The 18,023-nt window shown below is 42.9% G+C and overlaps 1 protein-coding gene across 11 annotated transcripts in view; it reads right to left on the reverse strand.

Annotated features, from left to right (window-relative positions):
• Nucleotides 1-18,023, reverse strand: part of BICD1 (BICD cargo adaptor 1) — a 303,349-nt gene that overhangs the window by 18,405 nt on the left and 266,921 nt on the right. For 4 of the 11 annotated variants that reach the window (XM_044990185.1, XM_044990255.1, XM_044990219.1 and 1 more), the window contains one exon: nucleotides 7,536-7,611. The exons of 3 other annotated variants lie outside the window; for them this stretch is intronic. In XM_044990185.1, coding sequence (XP_044846120.1) covers nucleotides 7,536-7,611 — 76 coding nt within the window. Of the gene's footprint in view, nucleotides 1-7,535; nucleotides 7,622-18,023 lie in introns of those variants that run through there. 4 more of the 11 variants (XM_044990237.1, XM_044990227.1, XM_044990193.1 and 1 more) reach the window with 2 other exon arrangements.

Raw genomic sequence — 18,023 nt, forward strand, 5'->3', positions numbered from 1 at the left:
ATGCTTAGTGGGAGTGGACAGCACAAGATTCAAGTCCTAATGAGGGGGAAGGCTTCCTTAGTGATGGAAAGGTCCTAATTAGGCCCTTTAAGAATCGGAGTGAAAATTGAATAGCCATCTGCTGGTGGATGGCGCACACTGATTACTGCCAGACAGACTTGTATAGAGTGGAGGGAAAAGCCAGCCATTTTGACAGAAAGAAGACAGTCCAAAATGAAGGGAACATCTGCTGACTTGGGAGATATGCACATCTGATGCACCCAGATGGAGAAACGCCTCCACCTGGATGAATACGATTTCCTAGTGGAGCTTTTTCTGCCATTTTAAGAATGGTTTATATGGCTTCTGAACAGGAAAGTTCTAGTGTTGATGCCCATCCAAAAATACGCTATGAGATGAAGCATCTCAGGATTGGGATGCTTGATTCTGCCCCTCTCCTGGGAGAAGAGAACAGGAAACAACTGGATGCTGATTAGAGGGCAGGATGACAGCCACAGGAGGTTCAGGAACCAAAACTGTCTGGGGCAGTAGCGGACAATGAGGCTGACTCATGCCTTGTCTTGACAGATTTTCTGCAAGACTCAAGGTAGGAATAGTAAAGGAGGAAAGGCATAGCTCAGATGACCCGACCAGGAAAGAAGGAGAGCATCACCCTGAGAATGTAATCTTACAGCACCTTTGGAACAATGTGTGTTACATTTCCTGTTCATTTGGGAGACAAACAGATCCCAGATGGGAGTCCCCCACTGAGCAGAAATGTTATTTACTACTGAATTCCCACTCCTGACTGATGGTGAAATGACATTGTGATTGGATTCTTGATACCAATTTCATAGGGTGACTGATTCTGCGCAGAGGGATTGATCTCATCCCATCCCTGTCACATTGTGGGGACATGATTGGACCATATAAATTGCAAAATGACTTTGAAAGCATCTCAAACTGTCCAGAGTTCCAGAAGGTTGATGTGCATCCTGGCCTTTCAGGACATCCAAGTGCCCTGAACCATATGGCTCTCCACATGGGCTTCCCAGTCTAAGAGAGAGAGTCTTTAATGATCATCTTGTCTGGTAGGATGGTAGGAAGAGGACACCCACACACAACTGATGGAGATCCTTCCACCACGTTAGAGAAGCTGTTATTCTAGCAGGAATTGTTACCATGGTGTTCATGTTGTGTTTGGTTTGTGAATACACAGTGAGAAGCCATGCCTGAAGGCAATGCAGGCAGAGTCTGGTGAATGGGGTAACCTAAGTGCATGAAGCCATGTTCCTTACGAGAAAGGAAAGTTCTGACTGAAGCTCAAGAGTTGCATACAGCCTGATCTATCAGGTTGCTCATGATGTGAAACCTGTCCTTTGGCAGATAAGCTCTCGCTGTGGTGAATCGAGGGTGGCCCTTATGAAGTCTGTTGACTCTGACTCGTAGGGAAGAAAATAAGAATGAATGAGGTCGACTTGTGGGCCTCCTGATATGTCTCAGCAATGAGAAGGCAATCATCAAGATAGGAGAAGACTGGGAAGTCATTCCATTTTAAATAAGCTGCTATAACCAGGAAGACCTTGGAAAAAATTCTGGGGCCTGTAGCAAGGCCAAATGGGAGAACATTATATTGGAGGTGGTTGGGGCCCACCATGAATCTGAGAAAACATCTGCATGTAGGGTGAATATCCATGTGTGACATTATATGATTAAAATATGAGCATGTGGATCATTGTTGCTACCACTATTATATAATTGCAACAAATCTTATACAAAATGTGCCATGTAAGGTGTCAATGGAAAAATTATGATTTGCTAAATGTGATTATCCTAATTGAATGCATGCATCATTTTTGTATCTGAAGTTATGAATATTGACTATGTACCTGTATTTCAAATGTGTTTGCTCCTGTGGTAACACCCACAAGACAGTTTACATCCAGTCTAGCCAGCACATTGTGAATGAAGTATTCAAATTATGGCCCATCAAAAAACACAATGGGCCATGGAAGAAGATTATCCATACCTGATGGACTTTCATGTGGAGGTTTTAGCTAGAATACGGGTAACAGCTGCCCTGACTCATCAGAGCATGCAAGGGCATGTGACTAGGTCACATGGTACTGAATTGCATCTTGTGTGGCTGTAATTTTCCACAAACTGTGCTGAGGGCTTTGTTTGGGGCAATGGGTTTCCCTCCACATGGAAGAAGCTATAAAAGGCCCTTGAAACATCTCCATTTTGCCTCTTTCCTGCAGAAAAGGACCTAGGGGTTACAGTGGATGAGAAGCCGGATATGAGTCAACAGTGTGCCCTTGTTGCCAAGAAGGCTAACGGCATTTTGGGCTGTATAAGTAGGAGCATTGCCAGCAGATCGAAGGACGTGATCATTCCCCTCTATTTGACATTGGTGAGGCCTCATCTGGAGTACCGTGTCCAGTTTTGGGCCCCACACTACAAGAAGGATGTGGAAAAATTGGAGAGTCCAGTTGAGGGCAACAAAAATGATTAGGGGGCTGGAGCACATGACTTATGAGGAGAGGCTGAGGGAACTGGGATTGTTTAGTCTGCAGAAGAGAAGACTGAGGAGGGATTTGATAGCTGCTTTCAACTACCTGAAAGGGGGTTCCAAAGAAGATGGATCTAGACTGTTCTCAGTGGTACCAGATGACAGAACAAGGAGTAATGGTCTGAAGTTGCAGTGGGGGAGGTTTAGGTTGGATATTAGGAAAAACTTTTTCACTAGGAGGGTGGTGAAAAACTGGAATGGGTTACCTAGGGAGGTGGTGGAATCTCCATCCTTAGAGGTTTTCAAGGTCCAGTTTGACAAAGCCCTGGCTGGGATGATTTAGTTGGGGGTTGGTCCTGCTTTGAGCAGGGGGTTGGACTAGATGACCTCCTGAGGTCCCGTCCAACCCTGATATTCTACGATTCTATGAAGAAAGAATCTATATCCACTGATGGTTCTGGTAGAGAAAAAGCATAGCTGGAAGAGGGGATAGACTTCTGTCCAAGGTAACAACCCCGGTGGAGTCACAATCTTCCTCATAAGGGAAAGTCCTGATGATGGTGGAAGAGCAAAGATATTCTCCAGTGTGATATAGGTCTCTGACCTTCTTGGAGTGCAAGGGGACTGATGCACTCATACCAAAGGAGTCAGAAGAGGCAGACTTTGGGCTTGTCTACATTTGAAACACTACAATAGTACAGCTGCAGCACTGAAGTGTAGACACTCACTACGGTGATGGAAGGGATTCTCCCATCAACAGAGGTAATTCACCTCTCCAAGAGGCGATAGTGAGGTCGACAGAAGAATTCTTCTCTTGATCTAGTGCTGTCTGCACTGGGGGTTAAGCCAGCTTAACTGCGTTGCTCAGGAGTGTGGAGTTTTCACTCCCCTAAATGACATAGTTGGGTACAACTTAACTTCTGAGTGCAGACCTGGCCTTTGTATTGCTACCACCACCAGTGGAGGTATCTTCGATCGTACCTAGACAGATGGATCCTGATATTTTGACTTGGATGGTACTGGTGGAATGGGTGCTGTCAGTTCAGGTCCAGTATCAAAGAAGCCCTGGCTTTATGGGCTTTAGAGTCCTGCCCTGGGACCTTGTACATCCTAAATCCTTAGAGGTGGACAGAGTAGGTTTGCTTGACTTATGCACAATTGTGTTAAATGATTTTATAACCGACTTAGAAAGGGACCTACTTTTATGTTTGTGTGAGTGATCTCTGCCTTCCTGATGAGACCCTGATGGGGGTCTGTGGATACGGACTCCCCTGTAGCAGTCAGATCTCGTGGTGGGAGGTGCATTCCATATAGATGCAGGCGGGTGTACAGGGGGGTCCCCTGACCTGGGTCCAGCTGTGGCCTCATGACCTTTTCTAACCTGCAGTTTCTGCGCCTCATGGGTATGGCTAGGAAGGAACAGGAAAGGCAGTCAGCCCACTCCATCCTGTATCTCCTTGACTGGAGGCATGAGGAGAGCAAGGGCATTTCAAAAAGTGGGATGGCCCTGGAGCCCTCCCTCACTCCCCCCAGTTCTGGCACCACTGCATGGAACGCATGCATATCCCCAGTGGATTACACATAGGGATCAGCACTTGAAGAAGAAATCCAACATTTGGTAAACATCTAAAAATGTGACTGCTTATCCAGATCTTTTTGGGCCTAGAAATTCAGATGGATTGTCATGCAAATTTTCAAGCTATCCAAGGTACCCTGTCTTTGGTTTAGTTGGAAACACAGCAAGAAAATAATCTCTTATAGTGTTTCCAAATCAGGTTCTAGCTGAAATATGCAGAGCCAAGCAAAACTGTAAACATAAAACAACAAAATAAATTGACCAAATGTTTCTAAACCTTAAAGTTTCAGGTTCAATTCAGTTTGAATCTTCTCTTAAATTTATCATAGGAAGTTCACCAGAAGCTATTTACAAAAGCTATTTGTAAATTAGAATTACACTGGAATGAAAACACATCTGTGGGGATGTGTAATTACAGTGTGAATTTCAGAGTATGTACAGGATAAAGTAAAACCCTACACAGGTGCCATTTAAGTAAATGTGCAGCCCCATTTGAGTAAAGAGCTCATGCCACATTTCATATTTGTGTTATGGTGAGGAACGTAAACTATTTTGAACATGACTAGACTTGACATATCGTGGGATGCAGAAAACATTCATGTGAATTTCAGTCATAACAAGACACTCTGTAGTTCCAGGTTAGAGGCCTAGGGAGGTCACATTCCTGCAGGCATGGTAGCAGGGATTTGTAAAAGCATGCACACATCTCTCTGTTACAACTGAATAGGCAATTTGCTCTTCCCTCAAATGCCTTCAGTTTTTATTCCAGATCCCAATTATGGTACTCAAAGCAGTGAAAAATTCATGCCATCATGCTGTTGTGCAGATAATGGAGCTGTTGCTGTGTTTTCTCAAGACACAGTCCAGGATATGCAGCTATGTGGCCTAGGCATGCCAGACATACTTATGAATATTTATGATTGGCATTACACCCAACAGCGCATGTATATTCTTATCAAGAAGAGCATCAAACTGGTGATGAAACCGATAATCTTTTCAAAGCCAACAGATAGGCTGGATATAGGTCTACTTGTTTCTTGTGGAATGACTAGTCTGGATTTCTGAAAATTATTAACTACAAAACTCTAATTTCCCCTGTACCCTTGTTTTGAGTTAGGTGGACACTGCAAGAAAAGCTTCTCACACAAAGTTTCCAAATCTGGTTCTAGCTGAAGTATCCAGAGGAAAGCAAATATGTAAACAAATGAACAAAATAAATGACTGATCTTTCTAATTGGGGAGAGACCTAATCCATGTTTACACAGTCTGGATACCTCAGCACTTTACAAATGTCCTTATTTTCCCCTCTCCCATAACATGTGGAGGGGCTCTAAATCAAACCCCTGCATGTGCAGAGGAGGGGAGGGAACTGTGGCTCTGCAACAGGCTCTCTGCTTCCCCAAAGCCTATGGAAATCCCTTCACTGTCATAGCACAGGACTGGGGCTTTGCACACCCACAAGGAGCAGGGGCAGTAAACAGCCACATGAAGTGACATCTACTCACTCTACATTCATAGGAGTTTACTCGCGTAAATTAATGCTGACCCTGTTGTCATTAGCTTATGAAGTATCCCTCCTCTGCAAGCTGATCTTCCCTCAAGGAAGAGATCAGGGCAGCCAGTGAGAACTACATGAGAGCAGAGGTCCCAAGGCAGGGTAAGGAAGAAAGGTGGCAGGAGGGGAATGAGGGACAGGCTCTGCATGGATGCTTTGGGCCTCTCTGTGGATTCTTCAAGATTGTAATCATTTATAGTTTAAAAGGATTAACTCCCCTGGTCTCTGCACTGGAAAGTGCAAGGAGCAAAATGGGACAATTCAGAGGACCCCGGGACTTTCCATTGGACTTGCCTCTCTCCACACTTTTGTTTGCAGTACAGATAATATAGCCAAGTGAATTTGCAATAGTAGCAAACGTGGTGTGGTTCTTCTGTTCTTGCAGAATCAGACCTGCAAGGTCTGACTAACTAGATTAGATTCAATTTAGTTTAGGCTAAATATAAAACACAACTGGGAAGACTGTCTGTTCTACGAGATGCTTTGCTATTTGTTCACCAGGCATATAAACACACTGGCGATATGACCGATACATTTCACAGCTGGCATCGCTGCATTTCATGCTTGCGGAAGAACTGATGAGCAGTTCTGTGCTAAGTGGTATTAGATCATTTGGAGCACGTCTTTTCCCTGATAGGAATTGGAGAGCCTTGCAAAGTTCTACTCACTCAATTAGCAGGGGCAAATTTGGTTGTTTTTTTGTTTTCTGAGGTGCAGACAGGAAAGCAGAGACACAAAGGGTTTAAGGGACTTCCCCAAGGCCATAGAAGGAGTCACAGTGACATAGCAGGGATTAGAATTCCCTGGTTTCTAGTCTATTACTCATATCTCACCTGTTCTCTAACCTGATTAAAGGGAACTTCTATATGTACTGTAATGAAGTTCATCTTTGGAGGGTGGGTAAATACATAAATACATAAGAGGTTTTATTATACATTAGGGGAAGATATGAAAAATAACTTTGCATTCTCCAAATGAGCAGGTCAAAACATGGGTAAATATCTTGCGCAAAGCATATATCGGAACCTTCATCTATCTCTAAAACAAGTGTACCCTATTTATTTTATGTAGATTACAATTTATATGGCAAAAAAACTTTTTGAGTACCAACGACTTTAAGATGACCTTTTTGTTACATTTTTTCAGTGGCAGGTCAGTACAACATAGTTGAAACGTGATTTACACACTTTAAAAACTCTTGTGTGGAGATGTTTCCTCTTTCAAACCAAATGTTTTGATTAGTTTTTTTTATAATAATACTTAGAACTTATATAGCATTTTTTATCCTAAACATTTCAAAGGTATTTAAGTTTCATTATCTCCATTTTACAGATGGGAAAATTGAGACTCACCAAGAGGTGAAGTGACTCACTCAAGGTCATACACAGAGTCAGTGGCAGAACTAAAACTGGAGCCCAGGTCTCCTGATTCACAGTTCCCTGTTTTAATCACATGACAACACTGCCTCCCACTGACTAAGAAAAAATTAAAGACTAGTTTGTTTTTTAATGTAGAGTCACCTGACACTGCTAATTCTGCTGTCCTTACTCAGGCAAAAGTCTCAAGAATTTCATCCAAAATATATTAATTTTGATGTCACTGGGAAACTGTCTGGGCTAAGGAGTGCAAGACTGAGCCCTAAATTATTTTCCTTATTTTTGATATATGTACAAGTAACAGCTTCCCTAATACACATAAGGGAAAAAAATCTCCTATGCTGTAACTACAGAAAGTATTAGACTAACTCAAATCAATACTTTGCTTAAAAAGCAAGCAAGCCTCCCTCCTCACACACACAGTTCAGAACTTTATAAACAGGAAAGGCTATTTATATAGGAAAGGAAGGGTAGATGCAGATGCAAAAGTAGTGGCATGCAGCTATATGCAAAGAGAAAAGAGTTAGCTAAAGTTACCTGACAGTCTGGCAGTCTGGCCCCCTGGCTAGTTGTGAGCTGCGTAGTGGTATGGAGGCAGCAGGCTGCTGATAATCTACAAGAAACTGATAAATTAGACATATATACAAAGAGATGACAAAGCAAGGGGTTAGTAACAATAGTAAACAGACTATGCAGCTGATGGAGAGATTTAGTGAGGAATGTATGTTCAGTTCTTATTAGCTAAGAAACAGTTTCTTTCACAAATACTCATGGAAACAGTTGAGCTTATTTTTTTCCCCAATGGCAAGATATTATTAGATGGGAGTTTTAGACCAACCATATTTAATGAGCACATACTGACGGACCTTTTGCAATATGGGCCTGATGGTAGTCTTTTCACTGACTTCAATGGGGTCTGAATCAGGCCATATTAACCATTATTTTATCATAGGGTATGAATGCAACTGGTTTGCTTACTAGTAATATAAAATGTCAATAACAGCTACTTTAAAATTCTCAAGATATCTTATGCCTATTATATATATAAGAAAAAGCCCCTGTGAACTTGCAGAGTAAAAAAAAAAAAAATCCTGTGGCAGTCCCAGCTGCCATCAAAACATAGTTCTTTCAAAAAGATTTAAATCAGACATTACAACCTGCAAGTAGTGGCAGTGAGATTGTGTGTGTGAAATAAATGTAGAGCCACTGTAATTCTTGTGACTGTGTTTATACTGGAATGAGGAAACAGGTTTTAAATCCACTAACAATGTTCTCTGTTTTCTTGATTTAAAAACCAAATCAAACAACAACAAAACAAACCCTGAACTGCTAGCCTCTTACCAACTTCCAAGTCTGAGCAAACCCCACCACTGCACAACAACATAAGAAACTAACACAGTCTGACTCTTTATAATGGAGCTAGTCCAAACATTCAGCAGCCTGTGTTATACACATAGTCAGATGGATGATCGTCATGGTCTTTTCTGGCCTTAAAATCTGTGAGTGAAATCCTGACTCCATTGAAATAAATGGAGTTTTGCCATTGATTTCAGTGAGGTCTGTGAATCTCTTGCCTGCCATGAATACTGCATCTTGATTCTCTAGATCCCAGCTTTTGATTCTCTAAGTTTCTTTCTCTAAAGCAACTGCTCAGGAAATAGGAAGTTATTCTAACGTCATTTTTGTTTTTAAAATTCACAAGACATCATAGTCAATCAGAATCTTTTTTAGGAATCATGAATCTTTTCTTCTTTTTCTCACTGGCTGCCACTCAAAGCACAAAACTCCTTTTGAAGGAGGTACAAATAATGTCACAGTCTCTGCTCTGGTGTAGAGGAAGATTGTTCCCTTGAAATTCAATTCTGCTGTCTCAATCAGTTGGAAGTTGTTGTTGGTACTATATATACACAAAGACTCCCCACATGTAACTGACACTGTTGGTACTGTTCTTCTTTCACAGAGGGCAGGGTACTTGCCTGAAAATACTGGGAGTCATTCTAGTACCACAGTCACCCCTTCTCAAACAAATCCATTTAGTCACCATATAGGGATCTGTCTCCTAAGGTGATCTGTGCTGCCCTCTAGTGGTCTAAGTGGGTGTGGACAAATCACATTTGGTGCCTCCCTTCTCACCTCAGTAAACATCATAGATTTTTGGACCCTGAGCATGACCTTTGGCAGGAAGAGGAGGAAAGAGTGTAAGGAATTATTATTAGGGGGGAGGGATAGCTCAGTGGTTTGAGCATTGGCCTGCTAAACCCAGGGTTGTGAGTTCAATCCTTGAGGGGGCCACTTAGGGATCTGGGGCAAAAATTGGTCCTGCTAGTGAAGGCAGGGGGCTGGACTCAATGACCTTTCAAGGTCCCTTCCAGTTCTAGGAGATTGGTATATCTCCAATTATTACCTAACACATCAAAATGTGTCATATGACTTGAGTTGTCAGAGCTGCTCTTTTGTTGCAGTTTGCAGAATAGTCTATTTGAAGTGCTGGTCTTAGACCCAGAGCTTTCTCTTGGTAAATCAATGTATAGCTTGGTAGGGGGGTGTCTTATGCAGCAAGATGGCTGTTCTACTGGTGAAAAACATTTTTACATTGTGTGATGCCTGAATGGCTATCAGTGTGTAGTCTCTCTAGCTCCCAGGACTGATAAAAGATTAGTTAAGCCATAAAATGCAGGCATTGCTTATTGCTGGTGCAGTAAAGATTTTTACTTTATGATAAGTCTCCTAAAATCAGCATCAATGACCTGATTAATGCAAGAGTCAGACTGGTTTATTCCTAAAGTCTCTGTTGCCAGGAAAGCCAAATACAGTGTTGATTTCAACCACTACAGGGACAGAATGACTATTTTGTATGAGAATCCCCCAATCCAATTCATACTGAAGTCAGTGGGAGTACTCCCATTGACATCAGTATAAAGCCCTGCACTAGTGATAGGCAATATATAAAAGGTTCAGCATGGTTCAGAATAGCATTCTTTGAAACTCTAAAGGCACAACTCCCATCACCACTCGGCCTCGTCAGCCCTACAGCTTCTCATCATTCTAGCAACTCTCCTTCACTGTTGGACTGGCCAGAGCTACTTTCTCCTTTCAAATCTAATGCCCAGTGCTAGCCATGGGCCAAATTTAGTCCTAGTGGAACAGCTTTAAATTCTGTTAATTCAATTAAGTTGCACCCACTTACATCAGGACTGACACTGGCCCTATAGATACCGTTAAACCAAGAAACTCTTTGTGAAAAATGTGGGAATTTTGGTAATATTTTTTATGATGCCTGTGCGTGCCTCAGTTTCCCTTGGGGCTTTGCATAGCTATGCACTGAGGTTGAAGAGAAGGGATAAGGTGGTGACTCAGCAGCCTGGTTGGAAACCAGAGTCATTAACAAACTGAATAAAAGTCTACACATGTGAATGGAGGATCCAGAGAGACAATGGAAACCCCAGTGGCCAGTGACCCACACTCCTAGTGACCAAAAGCCAAGAGGAAGGAGACCTCCCCACCCCACACACCTCTCTGCAAGGAAGCAGAGCAAAGGCCCCAAGCAGTAGAACAAAGGGGAAAGTTGCTAGGTGGCTGTGATAAAAGCTGTGCTCACAGAGATCCAGCATGCACCCCGCCCCCCGGAACCAAAGTCAAAGGGACAGAGACAGGGCCAAAGTGGATTCTACAGCAGCTCGGCTAGGTAGAGCCCTCACATTGGCTAGACTGAACAACGTCTTAACCTTTGCTTCTCTACACCAGTGGTTCCCAAACTTGGTTTGCAACCTGTTCAGGGTAAGCCCCTGGTGGGCTGCGAGACGCTTTGTTTCCCTGAGCATCCGCAGGTATGGCCGCTCGCAGCTCCCAGTGGCCGCAGTTTGTCGTTCCCGGCCACCGGGAGCTGCAGTAAGTGGTGTGGGCCGGGCCACTGCTTCCCGCAGCTTGTATTGGCCGGGAACGGCAAACTGCAGCCACTGGGAGCTGTGAGCGGCCTGGACCTGCAGATGCTCAGGTAAACAAAGCATCTCGCAGCCCACCAGGGGCTTATCCTGAACAAGCCGTGAACCAAGTTTGGGAACCCCTGCTCTACGCTAACCTCAGGACTTTCACATTCTGAATGCTAGGTAACCAATAGATTATTTTGCTTTGAAAAGAGTGCTTGGCATTGCTGAAAACACTAACTGGGAGCACTGCGTCCTGAAGGAATAAAGAACAAGCCTCCCACAGGAGCCCAGCTCTGCAGGACTTGCTGCGGGGAGTGGGAGCCCCAGAGGAAACAGGGATCATTGGCACCCAAAGGTCCAGTTTTGGAGTCTCGGCGGCTGCCGGCCTGCCCCTGTGAACTGTGTGGATCTTTGGGGGCCTGGCATGCTAAAGGGGTCACTCCCAAGGGACTAGTGGCAGGCTGGGGCATAGACCAGACCCTGTGGATCCCTGACACTCTTCTAAATCTTTTCCTGCTCTGTCTTCCTCTGGCTAAGCACCACACGTAGTGTCACAGGTGTGTTCAGCCCTTTGGACCATAAAATAGGTGAATCCAATCAACATTATCACGTGTGGCTGTGTTTTTAATGTCTGAGAAATGGGCATGCAGTTTTGCTGCTGTCAGCAATGTCCTCAGTGAAAATTTTACATGCGACTATAGAATCAGCATAATGGAACTCCCTTTGTACATTCTGTCGTTGGATATACGAAACAAGCTGTCTATATAAAGAGTGACTTGGTATTATCAAGGAACAAGAATAGCAAGGGATCCAAGACCAAGAAAAGCATCAAGAAGAACATGAGTGGTGCTGCAAATAAGTGACTGGTGTCTTCTGATTACAGTAACTCAAAATTCATGAAATGTTTCTATAAAAATCTCACGGGTAAAAATTAAGAGCCAAACACTAAATATAAACAATATTTTAAAGGGACGGTTCACATTAGGAAAGCCAAATGTGTGAATAAAGATTTGCAGGATCAATCCCTGAAAAGAAGAAAATGAATTTCTTATTGCAAAATGTGAAGTTGATGTTTTGGTGTTTTATGTAAAACTCACCCTTGAGACGGAAGAATCCCTTCATTTTGCAGAACTTGCAGAAAAGTCTCATTTCCTAAGCTCAGATTTTCATAGTACCCACCCCATTACTGTCATGCCACCCAACGTCAGTTGCACTTGCTGCATAAATCTTGCAGGAACTTGATAATATGTTCTGCTGAGACGTGCTATTGATAGTTCACCTGAAAACAGGAGCAGTCTCCGTTTACCTGAGAATGAATTATTCTCTTTCCTGGGATTTCAAAAACAACGACTACGTTGATTTAATGTAACTCCTGGCTAACAGAATGAATCAAGAGTAGTGAGCAAGAAAACCTTTTCTTAAAAACAACCCCCCCCTTCTTCTGAACACTAGCTGTGCAATAGGCAGAAATGCAGTGTTTTACGCTGCAAAATCTACTGAAACAATTTGTTCCCTCTGCTCTAAGTTTCTGATTTGGGTAAATACGTCATTACCAAAGTCAAAGGCCAGTGTGATATGTCAAGAAAAATGGCAGCTTGGAAGGGAGAACACTCACCTTGCTGATATGAGACAAACTCCCAAGACATTCTGAAACTCTAAGCTGAAAAGGTGGGAGAAATCTTAACAGCCTTTAAGATGAGAAATATATTTTTTCATCTATGTTATAGGTAATATTTCCATACTTTGTAACACGAGGTTTGGGACAGCTTAGTGCTGCTTTTGTCTCGGTATGTAACAATTTGAGTTTATTTCCTACCATCAGTTAAATTTGTGATTTTTCTCTTGATTTCCTAACTTATGCCAAAGAAACACTGCTTTTATTAAAACAAACTGGAATTTGATGTGGTGATTTCAATTGGGATGATTGCTGTTGGCTACCTCAGAGAGAAGGCAGCATGAGAAAAGTAACACTTAAAAGATGAGAAGAGCCTACTCACTCTTAAAAAGTGAGAGTCCTGTGGCACCTTATAGACTAACAGACGTATTGGAGCATAAGCTTTTGAGGGGGAATACCACTTGCGTCTGACGAAGTGGGTATTCACCCACGAAAGCTTATGCTCCAATACGTCTGTTAGTCTATAAGGTGCCACAGGACTCTTTGCTGCTTTTTACAGATCCAGACTAACACGGCTACCCCTCTGATACTACTCACTCATAGAATATTAGGGTTGGAAGAGACCTCAGGAGGTTATCTAGTCCAACCCCCTGCTCAAAGCAGGACCAACACCAACTAAATCATCCCAGCCAGGGCTTTGTCAATCCGGGCCTTAAAAACCTCTAAGGATAGAGATTCCACCACTTCCCTAGGTAACCCATTCCAGTGCTCATACAATCACACTTTAGAAGATCATGGTGGTCCCTTCTGACCTTAGTCTGACTTCCTGTACAACATAGGCCACAGAATCTCACCCACCCACTCCTGTAACAAATCCCTGACCTATGTCTGAGCTATTGAAGTCTTCAACTTGTGATTTAAAGACTTCAAGGTGCAGAGAGTCCTCCAGCAAGTGACCCGTGTCCACGCTGAAGAGGAAGGCAAAAAGCCCCCAGGGCCTCTGCCAATCTGCCCTGGAGGAAAATTCCTTCCCAACCCCAAATATGGCGATCAGTTAAACCCTGAGCATGTGGGCAAGACTCACCAGCCAGACACCCAGGAAAGAATTCTCTGTAGTAACTCAGATCCCACCCTCTCTAGTGTCCCATCACAGGCCATTGGGCATATTTACCCCTAACAGTCAAAGATCAATTAATTGCAAAATTAGGCTATCCCATCATACCATCCCCTCCTTATCAAGCTTAGTCTTGAAGCCAGATATGTCTTTTGCCTCCACTGCTTCACCACCCTCCTAGTGAAATAGTGTTTCCTAATATCTAATATAAACCTCCCCCACTGCAACTTGAGACCATTTGCTCCTTGTTCTGTCATCTGCCACCACTGGGAACAGACTAGCAACATACTCTCTGGAACCCCTCTTCAGGTAGTTGAAGGCTGCTATCAAATCCCCCCTCATTCTTCTCTTCTGCAGACTAAATAAGCCCAGTTCCCTCAGCTTCTCATCATAAGTCATGTGCCCCAGCCCCCTAATCATTTTCGTTGCCCTTTGCTGGACTCTCTCCAATTTGTCCACATCCTTTCTGTAGTGGGGGGCCCAAAACTGGACACAGTACTGCAGATGTGGCCTCACAAGTGCCAAATAGAGGGGAATAATCACTTCCATCGATCTGCTGGTAACGGTCCCCAAACAATGCTCTAAGAAAACCAGCCAGTATGGTCACAGAGGAGAGCAGAATAGTTGATGGGTGCCAGACCTTATTACAAACATGTTAACAAACAGATGCATGGGCCAGGGCTTGCTGATCAGTAATTTAGTGGAAGCAGTGACTGTGGTACAGTAGGAGCACAACAGTGTGTATAGTATTTCTTCCGGGTACAAGGCTGACAAGCACTAGATGGCACCAAATCTACTATTTGATTTAGTGCAGTAAGGTTGACTTACTGTGATATTGTGTGGCAAGTCTTGCAATGATCCTTCATTAATATTGTGTCAATGCTGGAGATTACACTTATGTTAAATATGTTATCTGCAGAAAATCACCATTCAACATTTTTTATTGAGTATCTAGCTGGCTAGATCATCGGGCTCAACAGGTAGTGATCAATGGCTCCATGTCTAGTTGGCAGCCGGTTTCAAGCAGAGTGCCCCAAGGGTTGGTCCTGGGGCCGCTTTTGTTCAATATCTTCATTAATGATCTGGAGGATGGCATGGACTGCACCCTCAGCAAGTCTGCAGATGACACTAAACTGGGAGGAGTGATAGATACAATGGAGGGTAGGGATAGGATACAGAGGGACCTAGACAAATTAGAGGACTAGGCAAAAGAAATCTGATGAGGTTCAACAAGGACAAGTGCAGAGTCCTGCACTTAGGACAGAAGAATCCCATGCACTGCTGCAGACTAGGGACTGAGTGGCTAGGCAGCAGTTCTGCAGAAAAGGACCTAAGGGTTACAGTGGATGAGAAGCTGGATATGAGTCAACAGTGTGCCCTTGTTGCCAAGAAGGCTAACGGCATTTTGGTAGGAGTATTGCCAGCAGATCAAGAGACGTGATCATTTCCCTCTATTTGGCATTGGTGAGGCCTCATCTGGAGTACTGCGTCCAGTTTAGCAAAGGTGTAGAAACACACACAGTACTGATTGGGTTAAGATCAGCAATGCAGGGAAACTTCCACAGGTGTAAATCTCATCACTCCCCAATGCCTGTTTCAATAAGTGTTTACTCTTGAAGTATGTACAAAAGATGCAGTCTCATAACAAGCATGGAAGGAAAGCATTAGATAAACTAAAGGCTTCTTATCAGCAAGAACCGGTGATTGGTTTATTGGACTGGCTAGAATATGTCATTACTGGGATAAAGAAAAGCATTTAGAAAGATGCCATCTGTATTACTGACTACCACAGAACAATGTGATAAAGCACTGTTAACAATAATAATTTAGTGCTATACTTTGGTTTGACCATAAAGATATATGGCTTTATGGATCAGTCTGTTTAAATTGCTTCCTGGAATATCTCAGGCTTCCCTTGCTACACTATTACTGATCTCTTTCATCTAAGCAACATTACAACTACAGTTTTTTTCTTCCTCTTAGCATTTAGCCAGGTAATTTCCCAGCGCAATGGAGATTTTAGCAAACACAGAATTCCAGATATTTTAGCCCTGCAATGCAAAGAAAACTGTAGGAAATGATGTAGATTTTGCTAAATCCTGACCTCTGCTGAACCAAGCGGTGGGGCCATTTTCCTCTTTTCTCCCATTATGTAAGAAACAGGCAAGGATGCTTCAACCCACTCAAGAGCACCAGAAAACATGTTCCAGTGGTGGCATGGTTTATAGGTTAGGAGATGCAGCCATCCAGCTAGCAAGCATTATCCTATAAGCAGCAACCATTATCCAGATGCAACAGTGATAATTGATAAATTAAACAGTAATAAGTCACCAGGACCAGATGGTATTCACCCAAGAGTTCTGAAGGAACTAAAATATGAAATTGCAGAACTACTAACTGCAGTATGTAACCTATCATTTAATGATGACTGAAGGATTGCTAATGTGATGCCATTTAAAAAAAAAAAAAAGACTCCAGAGGCGATCCCGGCAATTACAGGCTGGTAAGCCTAGCTTCAGTACTGGGCAGATTGGTTGAAACTATAGTAAAAAACAGAATGATCAGATACATAGATGAATACAATTTGTTGGGAAAGGGTCAACATGGTTTTTGTAAAGGGAAATCATACCTCACCAATCTACTAGAATTCTTTAAGGGGGTCAACAAGCACATGGACAAGGGGGATCCAGTGGATATAGTGTACTTAGATTTTCAGAAAGCCATTGACAAGGACTCTCACCAAAGGCCCTTAAGCAAAGTAAGTTGTCATGGGATAAGAGGGAAGGTCCTCTCATGGATCAGTAACTGGTTAAAAGATCAGAAACAAAGGGCAGGAATAAATGGTCAGTTTTCAGAATAAATAGAGGTAAATAGTGGTGTCCCCAGGGGTCTGTACTGGGACAAGTACTGTCCAACATATTCATAAATGATCTGGAAAAAGGGGGCAAAATTTGCAGATGATACAAAACTACTCAAGATAGTTAAGTGCAAAGCAGACTGTGAAGAGTTACAAAAGGATCTCACAAAACTGGGTGACCGGCCAACAAAAAGGCAGATGAAATTAAATGTTGATAAATGCAAAGTAACTCACATTGAAAAACATCATCCCAACTATACATATGAAATTAGGTGTTACCACTCAAGAAAGAAATCTTCTGACAGTGGCCAATGCCAGGTGCCCCAGAAGGAATGAACAGAACAGGGAATCAAATGATCCATCCCCTGTCGCCCATTCCCAGCTTCTGGCAAACAGAGGTAGGGACACTATTCCTGCCCATCCTGGCTAATAGCCATTGATGGACCTATCCTCCATGAACTTATCTAGTTCTTTTTTGAACCCTGTTATAGTCTTGACCTTCACAACATCCTCTGGCAATGAGTTCCACAGGTTGACTGTGTGTTGTGTAAATAAATATTTCCTTTTGCTTGTTTTAAACCTGCTGCCTATTAGTTTCACTTGATGATTACCTGTTCTGTTCATTCCCTCGGAAGACAGGATACTGGGCTAGACGGACCTTTGGTCTGACCCAGTAAGGCTGTTCTTATATTCTTAGTGCTCCTGCTTTGAGCAGAAATGAAATGTGCCCCACTGCTTTGAATCCTGCTCCAGGATGCTAGATTCCTTTAGCAGATGACTCACTGAGCAGTCACTGCTCCCTCTCTCAGTGTAGGCTGGGACAGGTTTTGAAACTTAATGAACAGGTAATGTTCAAAGAGAGGGACAGGTTGCATTAGAGTTCTTTATGCAGGGAACAGAAATTAAAGCAATAGGAAAAGTCTGAGGGGAGGCAGCAGAAGTGGCACAGAAGGACCCAATTTTCACCCAAGATTTAGGAATGAAGGTGAGAAGGTGCGGGCCTCTCTTTGCTAAGCCAGCATTTAGTAAAGAAAGGCTCAGGGGAAACAAAGATTAAGTAAACCAGAAGTTGGGAGCCAAACCTATCCCAGCTACACAAGCTTAAGGGCCAGGTGATTTTACATCAACTGAAAAATCTAACCCTGAGAATGATCATAATATCAAAGGAAGGCAAAGAGATATGCTAGTGCAGGAGATGCTGATGCTGTCTTATCTGCACTGGCCTCTTGCTCTTTTCCTTTTAACAATGGAAAATTTAAATTCTTTAATTATATTTCCTGTCTTGGGTTGCCTGTGATAGCAGGGGATTGGACTCAATAACTCAGTTGGTCCCTACCAGTCATATGTTCTTATATTCTTTTTTATATCTGTATTTTATCAAAATCTTGTACCCATTGCCCAACACTATAGAAACATTTTCACCTATCTGAAAGCATCATTCAAAATAATCTTTTAAAAAAAGCCATGCTGGTCCCCCCGCCCCAAGTCTGTTCCACTTCTCAATTCACTACAC

Source organism: Mauremys mutica, chromosome 1 (genome assembly GCF_020497125.1).
Source record: "Mauremys mutica isolate MM-2020 ecotype Southern chromosome 1, ASM2049712v1, whole genome shotgun sequence".
In the NCBI taxonomy this organism is placed as follows: domain Eukaryota; kingdom Metazoa; phylum Chordata; order Testudines; family Geoemydidae; genus Mauremys; species Mauremys mutica.